Genomic DNA, 12,607 nt, shown 5'->3' with positions numbered 1-12,607 from the left:
CAGGGGCACCTGTGTGGCTCCGTCAGTGAAGCCTGATTCTTGATTTCGGCTTCGGTCGTGATCTCAGGCTCCTGAGATTGAGCCCCCAGTCAGGCTGAGCTTAAGATTCTCTCCCTCCCTCCCCCACCCCCCACTTCTCTCTGTTTCTCTCTCTCAAATAAAAAAATAAATAAACCATAAAATCAACACCTAATTGATCTATGGGCAATATACAGAAGAAAAACATAGCTCCCTGGTCAGCAAGACTTGAAAATTACTTGGCAAAGCATATTCATAGATCCAAGGATGGAAATGAATTGACAAGGAAGCATAGCGAGGTACATCTCTAGTAGCTGTCGGTTCGATCCAGAGGACAGGAAACCTTAATAAGCATCAGGTGTTTCTGAAACGTAACAGTGAGTTTTCATTTAAGTCAATAAATTGGCAGTTATGGCCAATACGTCAGGCTCCCGAGTGTGATGAACGTGAGTCGGCTTCTGAGGAATGAAGCCGCGGTCGCTGCGTGTTCACTAGGTCAGGTTCTGAGCCGCGGCACTGAGGACTGGCCTAAATCCCCTCCTCCCAGCACCTCCCCCGTCCCGGGAGCCCTTTCACGAGACAGCCTGCAGGCTTTCTTCCAGGCAGCCATCTTTGCACTGCCGTCTGAGTATCTGCACCAAGAACTCTTTCTGTGCCTTTGACCGTGAATGTAAAATTCTCAGAGAAGTAAAAGAAAACTCTTGGGCTCACGAGCTCACAGGCTCCTAAGGACAATGATACGGGCAAAGCGGGTAGCAAGAGAGAAGGGCAGAGCAGAAGGGGAACGAGGGCCAAATGAGAGCGTACAGACGAGAGACTCGGCCAACCCCTCTGCCCCGCCAGCCCCTCTCCTCCCGACCTGGAGCCGCCGTTGCCAAGAGTTCAAGCACTGAGAAAGGTTTTCAAAGGACATCCTTCGGCTTCGAGCAGAGTGAGTATCACTTTTCAGTCTTTCTTGTTTCATGTGATGTAGTGGAAAGATGCAGTTCCTTTGGAAGCCGACAGAGCTGGCTTCGAATCCTGTCTCTCCCATTTAATTGTGTAACACTGGGAAAGGCAATCCCTCTCGGCAGCGGTTCTTCATTGAAACTGATTTTCCTGTAGGGTCGTGCTGAGGATTAGAGAAAAGGTATGGAATAGTCTAGGAACAGAGAAAATTTTTTTTAAAAAACAGGTTGCTAGTCTTATCATTCCTGGTGCTTAGGCAACTCAGTCCGATCATTTCCCTCTGAACCAGTCTGTCTTAGCTCATGGGCTTGAGGAATTTGCTGTGAGTTCAAGCTGAAATTTACTACCTGTGTAACCTGAGGCAATTCACTCAACCGCTAAGAACGTCAGTTTTCTCTTTTGCAATGCGCGGGTTTTAAAACCCTTGGGTTGTTGTGTTCAGTGAGATGATGGCAAAAGTTGTATAGTGTCAGGCCTAGAGTCAGGCACAAACTCAGAGTCCCCTCATCTTATCTTGCTTCTGGTCTCCATCCAGCTCTTCCAGGTTCCTTAGGGAGATGGGGCAAGGTGGAAAGCGGCTGAGCGTTCAATGACCCAGGTTAAAGAACCAGATTCTCATTTTTCTTTTCTAGAAAATCAACGAGTCTTTTGACAATAATGTTAGCCAAATCTGTGCCTCGGGCTGTGGTCTGTCACGTGGGAAATAAAGGCAGAAGGAAATGTAGAGAAAATTAAATTTCCTTATAACCTGCAGCCCATGGACAAATACTTGAGGTAGAGTAGAATGTTCCTCCAGGAAACTCCCAACTATCTTAATGTTAATGCCTTGCTAGAGGGGAAACACCCTTAGCTTGATCATAGCAAGGCCTCCAGTATCCTATGGGTCTTCTTTAGCATATGGAAATCCTTTTGGAGACGTCCCCCTGCCTTTACCTCCCACGACTCCATAGTATATAATCGGTTGGTCCTCACAATCCTGGCCCCGCAGCCCTTTCTGCGCAAGGGTCCTGTCCTTTAATAAAACCACCGTTTTGCACTAACTCTTTCCTCGCCCTCGGCTCCGAACCCCACTGCTCCAAAGCACATCAGTCTGCAGTGGTGAGTTACAACTCTAGAATCTTTTACCATTTGGTGAGATGGCTTACTTGGAAAAATACCATGCCGTTCGTGGGCTGGGTGAAGTTTATCTCGGCCCTTGTGTCTGTTTGTCCACGGAAACCTCATGGTGACCTTGGAGGGTGACTCCTGTTCTCTATACGGTCGTGAATCATGCACGGGTGAATCATGCACGTGAATCATGCACAGAGAACGTGTGCAGAACCAGGAGGAGGTGTCGGTTCTAATTAACTGAGTCTTTATTCCCCTGCACTTGCTGGTCCGATGAGCTCAACACTACCTCCTTGAGAACGCTGACGTTCTCCCATGAGGTTCTCAGAAGTCTGGTTGGAGCCATTCATTCTCCCAAAGTAGCTCAGGCAGCCCCTCTGGTCCCTAGGAAAGTGGTCTGGCCAATCCCTGGCCTCTGATTGGACCTGAAATAAGACAACTATGAAGGCCAAATGCTTTAAGTTGGGGGATGTGAGCTGGTTATTGAGAGGATTAAAAAAGAATCACTGTTGTGTTTGGGGAGGGTGGGAGGGGAGTGTGTCCTGCAGTGGTAATGTCTAATTAATCACACCGGCTCCGGGCTGCGGGCTTGGCTCTGTAAACAGAAAGCAGGTGCTGCTGTGGGGCTGCCCAAGGAAGGAAAATAGCAGAAATGGCTGCAGGCTGGGACAGCTTCAATGAAAAGGATTTGAAGAAATAATGGGGAAACTGTTAGATATTTTATTTTATTAGAAGTAGTAGTGGGCCTGTATAGCCTCAACACCTTATTCTTTCCAGTGGAAAGCTGCCTGAAATATGTTTCAAATAAACTTCCCCAACCTCCTTCTCATGAACAAAAAGATGTGAAAATATAGATAATTATCAATTGGATTTAGAAACCAACCTATATTTACCAAGTGCATCCTCGTTCTCTCAAAAGTAAGACACACATTTCAAGCATCTACCATATGCCACAACTTTAAGGCAGATATCTCTTTGAATTCTCATAAAAATCCTGAAAGGGTTGGCTTTTATTTTTTTCTAAGTATCTTCCAGATGAGGAAAGAGGGGCAGAGAGAGCAAAGAAGCAAGCCGCTCGGGGTCACACCCGGGCAAGGGGGAGGGCTAGAAGAGGCTCTGGGCTGACGGGCAGAAGATGGGGGTGAATGGGAGCCCCCTTGCCGGCTCCTAATCCCAACTCGGCCCTTACTAGCTGTGATGCCTTGAGCAAGTCACTTAAGCTCTCTGTGCCTCAGTGCCCTCAACTTTAAGGTAGGAAGGAGAGACTGAATATACAAATGGACAACAGTCAGACCATGTGTGGCAGTAGAACCGGGGCCTCTCCCTCTGCAGCAACCAGCCCGGGGAGCCATCACCAGGTCGGCCGCTGTCAATCCAGAGCTGTTAGGATGTGACCAAGGACTGCCAGCCTCTCTAGTTTTGTTGCCCTTCCTTCCAGCTCAGAACCAACCAGAGAAAGCCAAATATATTCTCTCCAAACAAAGCACATCCGATGGCAGCCCACCCCCTGCTTCTTCATGCTCCATCAGAGCACACCTGAAGATGTGTGCTTCCCCACTCCCCCCGACCCCCTCTCAGTCCAGCAAGTGCAAGTGCTGGTGGCTGACCCCCTCCTGTAGCAGATCTCGACCAGCCTCTGCTTGTTCTCCTCTGGGTGGTCTTTGTTTCCACAGGGGTCGTAATAACACCACTTCTGTCGGATGGCCACACGGATAAATGGAAGCAATGCAAGTAAAGGGCTTAAAGCAGAACCTGGCACATATTTAGTGCTCACAAAAACAGTGGTTTTTAAAAAATTATTAATTTCACAATGGAAAGTGGTAAGGCAGATTACAATACGTTATTTGCACAAGAAACAATTTATGAACTGCTGAGGGATGGAGGGATTTGGGCAGATATTTAGCTGAGGCTCTTCTCCTGTGCTGGGCAGTACTGTCACTCCTACTCTATGGAAGAGAGATCTGAGACACAGCAATGTTGAAATTTGAGGAAGAAGTCAAACTCCTAAAACCGTGTTATTTCTACTTCCCATGCTCACCCCCTATAATGATTTTTTTAGAAGTTTCTCTTGGCAATGTCTACCTCTTAGGGGTTTGTGAAATCTTGGCCTTCGATGAGAACAGAGCATATAGGTCATGTGACTCCCCGATTTATGACTCCAACAATCATATTCATATCATGCAGTAATTTTATGGCAGGACTTGCTGAAAAGGTAAAGATGTCACTGGGTTGAAGTTAAATGGTTTAGGTTAATCCTCTAGAGAGCAGGACCCAGAACAAAGTATTTCCCAGCCCCTGGCACAGGGATGATTGGATATGAGTTAGGAAACCAAATTAATGGGTGACATCTGTGTTTTATTTCCATGAATATTTTCAAAATATTAAGATAGACAGTGTCCGGTACTTAGATAAATGGTTGATAGATGCTAGATAGATACATAATAGGTCTGGCTTTTGTATTGACAGATTATAGCAATTACTTAACCCAAATCAGGAGCAGTTGGAGATAGACATTGTGCATTACCATATTAAAGACTGTTTAAAGGTGACATAGGAAAAGACAGGAAAGTCTCCAGCGAGATGAGCCTTCTAGCTTCAGGTGGTGCTGTTTCTAAGGGGAAAAACGGAAGAACTGTTTGATGACTTTGGAGCAACATGAAGAATAAAAATGAGTAAGGGAGATAATGGACACCTCTATTTCACAGTGAGAGTCCGTTTTGCTATAGGAAGCAAAAAGCTGTGAAATGGCCCTGGGAAGCCCACATGTGGGAGAAAGGTGAATAAGCAAATACTTTACAGAAAAGCTTCAACAGCTAAGTTAGTAATGAAACTTAGAGTACGCAGGAGGTATTTACATTCTTTTGACGCAGGAGGTATTTACATTCTTTTGACACATATTCTAACTGGAACATTGTATGGCTTTTAAGCAAAAGTTATGGCTTACTAATCCGTTGCTTTTGTATAAATAAATAATGTTTTCTTGTTGAAATCGGTAGGTTTGATGAGGTCTATGGGAGATCCCATATTTAACTCCCTTCCTTCCCTAATTTCCATGATAAAGAAAAAAAAAAGATTAAGAAAGGTCTGGAACATGATGATCTGACACATGAATATATGGTGAAATGATTACCAAAATAAGATTAATTAACATCTTCATCCCCTCACATAATCATTTTTTTATGGTGATAGCTTTTAAACTGTGCTCCCTTAACAATTTTCAAGAATATAATACAGTATTGTTTATTAAAGTCACCATGCTGTATGTTAGATGGGATTCTTTTTTAAATCCTTCAAAAAAAAGAATAAAGAAAATATTGCAGTAGCGTGATAATTGTTGAATCTGGTGCTGCTAATATGAGGGTTTGTTATGCTGTTCTCCATACCTTTTGATGTGTTTGAAAATGTTCGTATTAAGCGTTTTTTTGTTGTTGTTGTTATATCTGTGACATTTTAGTCAAAATGGAACCGAGGATGTTTCTCAATGATCTGTTTACTCCCAAAGTCACCACACATGAATTCCGTAATATTAGATGCGTAGGTATCGGTGTGCGTGGCGGGTGCTGTGAGGCTGTGTCTCCGTGCACCTTCAGGATAGAGAGACTGTTTCCTCCGCTGCACAGAGGGCTCCCTGCCAATGTCTGAAAGCCGAAACCCTCCCCAGGAGCTGTCAAGGGATCTGCCTCATGCCAGGTCATGATCCCTTCCGGGGCAGGTCACATCCAGTTTCTGGCTCACACGGCCCCCGGCCCCCTTATTCCAATTTGACGCGAGTCTGAAAAGGCCTAAAGCCCTCCGGGAGCCGGCTGAGAGCTTTGTTGTGGCTGCATTGCAGTTTAACTTCTGTTCAATCCCGTCCTCTCCTCTCCCACAGGTGTTATTCCTAAGAGCAGTAGCCAGTCAGCCCCCTCCACGCAGCTCGCCCCCGCATCTCCTGTTGCCCAGGAAACCTGACCTAAGCCAGCGTGGAGGGACCTCCACTATCTGTTACTGAATGAAAAACACAAATTGCAAAACAGTATGAATAGAAAGTTTCTTTGCAAATGATAAAAAAAAATTCAAAAGCATACATCTCTATATGGATGTAAATATACAGAAAAAGGTATGGAAATTCGCACCCCCCCCCCCAGACACATAGACATCTTTCTAATTGGGGGAAGGGAAGTGAGTTAGGAAGGTGTTAGGGCAGTTTTTCATTTTACTTGAATCGCTTTAACCTTTATCAATAAGATGAATTAATCTGTTATTTGTATTACTAAAAGTAAGTCAATAGTTTGTTCTTTTAAACATGCAATAGAAGCTGCCTTCAACAGCTGGGAAGCTAGAGACACATGTGAGTGCATAAGAAGATGAGATTAAGGCTCCCAAAACCCAGGCCAAAAAAAAAAAAAAAAAGGAAAGGAAAGCTAATGTGCAATGTGCAGAAATATGAAAGAGATGAAAAGTAGACCCAGAGGATTATGTGAGTGTGTATGTGTGTTTCATCTGAAAGATTCCAGAAGCAAGGCAGAGCAAAGGAGCAGAAGCAATCATTAAACAAATAATAGAAGAAAAACGCATTAATTTCAAAAGACTGGAGGCTTCAGAGCAAAAGGGTCTCTAAGTACAAATATCTGAAAAGAAATACAAAAGAGTCTCCAGGCAAAATATCTGAAAAGGAATGCACATCTATATGGTAGAATTTTTAAACTCAAATGACAAAGAGAAACATCTTACAGGAATTCGGGGATTAAAAACACGTTGTCTTCCAAATATAAAAATAGTTCAGTTGGCACCAGGCCTCTTAAAAATACCAAATGCTGAAAGTCCACAGGGAATACCCACAGCATTTGCGAGGGAAATATTGTGACCTAAGGGTTTTGCGTCTAAGGAAGTGATATTTAACGTGTGCAAGAGCGTCAGAAGAGAGCCTCACATATACAAGAACTAAGGAGCTAGCGTCCACATACTTTCCTGAATAAAAACTACTTAAAGAAATATTGAGGCACAAGTGCTCCAAACCAGGAACTTGAACCTGGAGGTTTGATAGGAAATTAATGGTGATGAGCAATAGAATAAGTAGAATTTTGAAATAATCTAAATAATTATAAAAAATAATGCAAATGTCAGGAGTAATTATTTAATGTTCATAACATAAAACTCATTATTCTTATTAGTAATCGGAATGAAAAGCCACTGTTTATTGTCAAAACCTAAGGGGAGGTGCTGGATAAGATGGGAGAAAGGAAAGAGAGTCTGATGGCACTAAGTATCCCATGTTTATACAGATCTCAAAAAGACGTTATTTTTATCCTTGGTACTAACTGAGAAGTATGTTTTTTCAGTTTAAAGACTAACACTAGTAGACCAAATTACAACTTTTAATTTCTAAAGAAATAGGAAAAAAATGATGAAAATTTGGCCTATGTAAGAAAAAAAATAGGAAAAAAAAGAAAGCAATAGATAAGGAAAATATGTTTAAAAGTACAAAATAAGGGACTTCTTGATGGCTCAGTGGGTTAAGCATCTGCCTTCGGCTTAAGTCTTGATCCCAGGGTTCTGGGATCAAGCCCCATGTCAGGCTCTCTGATCAGCGGGGAGCCTGCTTCTAACTTCTGCCTGCCGCTCCCCCGCTTGTGCTCTCTCTCTCTGCGTGTCAAATAAATAAATAAAATCTTAAAAAAAATAGAGTACAAAATAAGATGACAAAATCAGAAAGAAATTATTAAAATGAATATGAATATAATAAGTAGAAGTATTAAAAACAAGAAAACATTTAGACTTAGTTTAAATAATTCAATTATAGTGGTGCGTGGGTGGCTCAGTCGGTTAAGTGTCTGCCTTCCCCTCAGGTCATGATCCCAGGGTCCTGGGATGGAGTCCCGCCTCAGGCTTTCTGCTCCAAGGGGAGCCTTCTTCTCCTTCTCCCACTCCCTCTGTGCTCTCTCTTGCACTCTTTCAAATAAATAAATAGAATCTTTTTTTAAAAAATTCAATTATATAGGATTTTCCAGAGACTCAACTGCAATTAATTAAGAAAGATTAAAAATAATGTGGATAAAGACACAATGGACAAAAAAAAGAATGTAGATATGGCAATAAATTATATCAAATAAGGTTGAGATAAAAAGAAACCATTGCTAAATGGGACAAAGGGGCTTATATTTTTTAATAATATCTACAATAAAGAATTAATGGTCATGAATGATGACTAAATCTATTCGTTGAATCACATAGCATTGAAATGTTAAAAAAATATATTAGGAAAAATTGACAAAAAATATATCCAATAGGAAATTTTAGTGTGCCTGTCCCTGAATCTGGAGAGTAATAGAGAAAATTACTAAGGATTTATAAAACTACGATAATTAATAAGTTTATAACTCTATTTCTATCTATCATAAATTACACTTACAATTATTCATTGTACGTTTATAAAAACTGGTATCTTGAGTCACAAAGCAAATCTCAGTAATTCCAAAAGAGACACTATACTAGCTGATTTTTAGCACAGTGCAATAAAACTGAAAGTTAATGGCAATATTTTTTAAAAATTCTACTTGGAGGGGCATCTGGGTGGCTCAGTCAGTTAAGCGCCTGCCTTGGACTCAGGTCATGATCAACCTGGAGTAGGGCTCCCTACTCAGTGGAGAGCCTGCTTCTCTTTCTGCCCCTCCCTCTGCTTGGGCTCTCTCTCTCAAATAACATCTTTTTTAAAAATTCTGGAGTCAAAGAAGAAATCAAAATTGCAGTTAGGGATGATTTAGAAAGTGATTATAATGACTAGAATGAATTCATTTTAATGGGGTATGACCCAAGCTATCTCAAAGAACGTTCACAAAGAATAAGGGTGCGCCTGGGTGGCTTAGTGGGTTGAGCATCTGACTCTTGATTTTGGCTCAGGTCATGATCTCAGGGTCATGAGATGGAGACCAGAGTTCGGCTCTGTGTTGGGTTTGCAGTCTGCTTAAGATTCTCTTTTCTTCTCCCTCTGCCCCTACTCCATCCCCACTCATGGGCACACACATGTGTGCACTCTCTCTCTTAAAAAAAAAAATACATGACTTATTCTTTTTTTTTAATAATAATTTTTATTATGTTATGTTAGTCACCATACAGTACATCCTTAGTTTTTGATGTAATGTTTCATGATTCATTATTTGCGTATAACACCCAGTGCACCATGCAATATGTGCCCTCCTTAATACCCATCACCGGCCTATCCCAATACCCCACCCCCCTCCCCTCTGAGGCCCTCAGTTTGTTTCCCAGAGTCCATAGTCTCTCATGGTTCATTCCCCCTTCTGTTTACCCCCTTCCTTCTTCCCTTTATTCTTTTACCAAATATTGACCCAAGAAAATAATAAACTTATAAACTGAAATTCAAAAATTTGAAGTAAATTAATAGATAGTAGATTTAATTCTGAGCAGGCCAGCCAAGAAAACAAAGGAGAGAGAACAAAAATATACAACATTAAGTGTGGAAAAGCATATATTACTGTAGAAACAGAAAAACATTAAATTCTTAGAGATGACAGGAAAGAGATCAAACAATACAAATAAATTACTTTCCTTATTATAAGACAAAGGTCTTCACATTGTACAAGAATTAAAAACAAAACAAAAAAGAACTAAAGCAAATCATCAGAAAATTTTAAATGAAAGAGGGAGGCCGAGATCTACCAAGTAAACACAAACACACGAAATTTGAGGTGGTAATATTATCTGACAACGTAGAATCTACAGCAAGGGATTAAATAAAACAAGCTTATTCGTAATGGATAAGAGTATAATTGCAATGGCAATACAGCAGGTATGCACTTACTTTTCCATGTCAAATAACACAGCCCACAAATAGATAAAAACCAAAAGACTTGAAAAACAAAAGATCACAATTGAGGTATGTATAGGAAAACCCTTGGAAATCTCTTTTTATGGGCTAGGCTTCTTTAGCATTGCCATGTGAAAAACCATCCTTTTCTTTGAAAACAAATGGAATTCATAAACCGTGGCAGTTTTCCCAAGCTCCATATTCCTTCCCAGAGAGACCGTGCAATGTTTGCAAAATTCCTTTGAGCACTCCCTCCCTCTAAGCCTAGAAATGATACTCGCTTGCTGTTTAAGCCTTCTATTAGAGAAAAAGAAAAACAAAGATGGTCCCTTAGCATTTGAAATCTGATAGCATTAAGATTTGATGTCATCCTTAGGCCCTCTAATTCCACCCCAGGAGAAATAATAAAAGGGGACGTAACTCTAACCTCTTTGAACCAGGACCCACTAGAGCCCATCAACATTGACTCCCGTGTCAAGGTAAACGCCTTGTGTCCCCCTTCTATAAAAGGGAACTAAACTAACATGGGAGTTTGGGACTGCATGGAAATAGGAAAACCCATTCTTTTTCCTTCTTAGTGGAAGGAAATTTTAAAAAATTAAAGCAATTTGGGTAATATTGTCCTGAAATGTCACATGTTGTTACAGTGACAGAACTAAGCACTGTGGGACAGATGTGAGCCCAGGGGAAGGAAGTGGCTAGGCAGGAGTGGGGCTCATGATTCCACTTCCCATATATCTTCATTCTTTCCCAGGATCAGCCAGCTTCCCTACGTGCAAACACACACAGACCCACTCGGACTGTGAGTGAAGACGTTGCAGGTCAGAAGGAGCCTCTCCTGCCATAACTCTTCACACTGCAAGAGCGGGGCCCATGACTTCTCTGTGTAGTCTTGGCTGGGAAGCTCAGGTGTCCAGAATGTGGTCAGTGTGGGCTGATGTGCAGACAGGCCTGGGATCAAAATTTGGTATCACCATTGGCTTTACAACCTCTGGCAAGTCATTCAACTCCCCTCAACAGGCCTTAATGCACATCCTAATCCCTGGAGATACAGTGATGATATAGTCATGAAGCTTACAGTCCAGCAGGAATCCTGTATGTGAGAAGACAGCAACCTTGGAGGACTGTAGGAAGTTTCAATGGGTTTAACATCTGCAAAGTATGAGCCTGATATAGAGTGGGGGCTTAAAGATTACCCCCTTTCTTTACCCCACCCCTTCCCTCACTGCCTCATTTCTTTTCTTCCTGGGGCCACTCTGTTGCTCAGTAGCCCCTTCAAATGAGACTGGGGACCGAGATGGGAAAAGGCAGGAAATCCACATTAACGAAGCTTTCTAGGGCTAAGAAGACTAAAGTACTGGTGAGATTGGGAGATAACTGGTCTGCTCACAATTCAGCTAAAGGTTATCTGTGGACTTCTGAGTATAAACATCTCTGCCCATCGTGAAGTCTTGTCTGAGGGTTGACACATCATGCATTTACCGAGTTACAAGTTAGGATGTCAGTAGAGCCAGGATTAAAACAAAAATAAAAGTCACCTAACTGTGCAAACTGTAATGAGAATAGATCCTTAAAGAGTTGTGTTTAGTCTTTGTTGTCTTCTGGAGTTGACTTTGACACAGATCTCTAATCTCAAAAATCATATTAAAAACAGTACACACTAAGTTCATATCAAATACATAATGGATAACCTGGCTAATGGAATCTGGCTTATTTCCCTGTACAGACATTTCTTTCCCTACTGAATAATAGTAATAATAATGATGATGATGATGATGATGTAGTTCATTATTATTCAACTTCCACAGTATCTCATCCTCAAATGAATGCAGGCTTCAGCTCTTCTACCTTTATGACAGCACTGAAACATATTATATGTAAGATTCTGAGATTTCTCAAAAGACAAAGGTGAGAAATTTCTCCAGTAAGATGATCACGCAAGAAAAATCATTGAGAAATAAAGAGTGACTTTCTACCTGATGGACTAGCGGGCTGATATGAAGAGCTGTGTAGCTAATGACATCCTACAAATGCACAGTCATAATTATTGTAGAATTTCAAATGGAAGGGGGTTGGTGGCAATTTCCATTTGTTGTCATTGCAGAGGGTCCTGGGGGATCTCCAGGGCAGCAGATTCAGCCCCTTCTCATTACCCTCTTATGAACCACTCGAGGAGACTGCTGCTCCCTGGGTATCTCTTTCAACTCCCAACTTAGCCCCCTCTCTGCTCTACACGACAACCACATATCAGTGGGAGCACTAGTATTGTAGCTATTGATTTCACTACTGCCTTTCTTCAGCACCCATTCCGTGCGAAGCACCACACCAGGGCATTACATAATTAGCTTGTTTGCTTCTCTCCACCACCCTGTGTGATTGGGATTATTATTGTCCTCATTTCCCAAAAAAGAAACAGGCTTAGAGCTTGTATGAGTTTCCCAGCGCTGCTGTAACAATTACCTCAAACTTAGTGACTTTAAACAACACAAAGTCATCACCTTATAGTTCTGAAGGTCAGAAGTCTGACATGGGATGCACCGGGCTAAAACCAAGGTCTTGGCGGAGCTGCATGCCCTCTGGAGGCTCCAGGAGAGACTAGGTTTCCTTATCTTTCCAGCATGCTAGAGGGTGCCCATGTTCCCTGGTTCCTAACCCACTTCCATTTGCAAAGCCAGCGATGGTGAGTTGAGCCCTTCTCACATTACATCACTCTGATTGCTTTTCTGC

At 42.0% G+C, this 12,607-nt stretch overlaps 1 protein-coding gene across 1 annotated transcript in view; it reads left to right on the top strand.

Annotated features, from left to right (window-relative positions):
* Positions 1-596: 596 nt before the first annotated feature.
* The window catches only part of AOAH (acyloxyacyl hydrolase), a 243,487-nt gene continuing 231,476 nt past the window's right edge, over positions 597-12,607 (top strand). The window contains exon 1 of the mRNA XM_026509300.4: positions 597-949. Coding sequence (XP_026365085.3) covers positions 814-949 — 136 coding nt within the window. The 5' untranslated portion in view covers positions 597-813. The remainder of the gene's footprint in view (positions 950-12,607) is intronic.

Source organism: Ursus arctos, unplaced genomic scaffold (genome assembly GCF_023065955.2).
Source record: "Ursus arctos isolate Adak ecotype North America unplaced genomic scaffold, UrsArc2.0 scaffold_3, whole genome shotgun sequence".
Taxonomy (NCBI): Eukaryota; Metazoa; Chordata; class Mammalia; order Carnivora; family Ursidae; genus Ursus; species Ursus arctos.
This window is presented reverse-complemented; position numbering and strand designations above follow the sequence as displayed.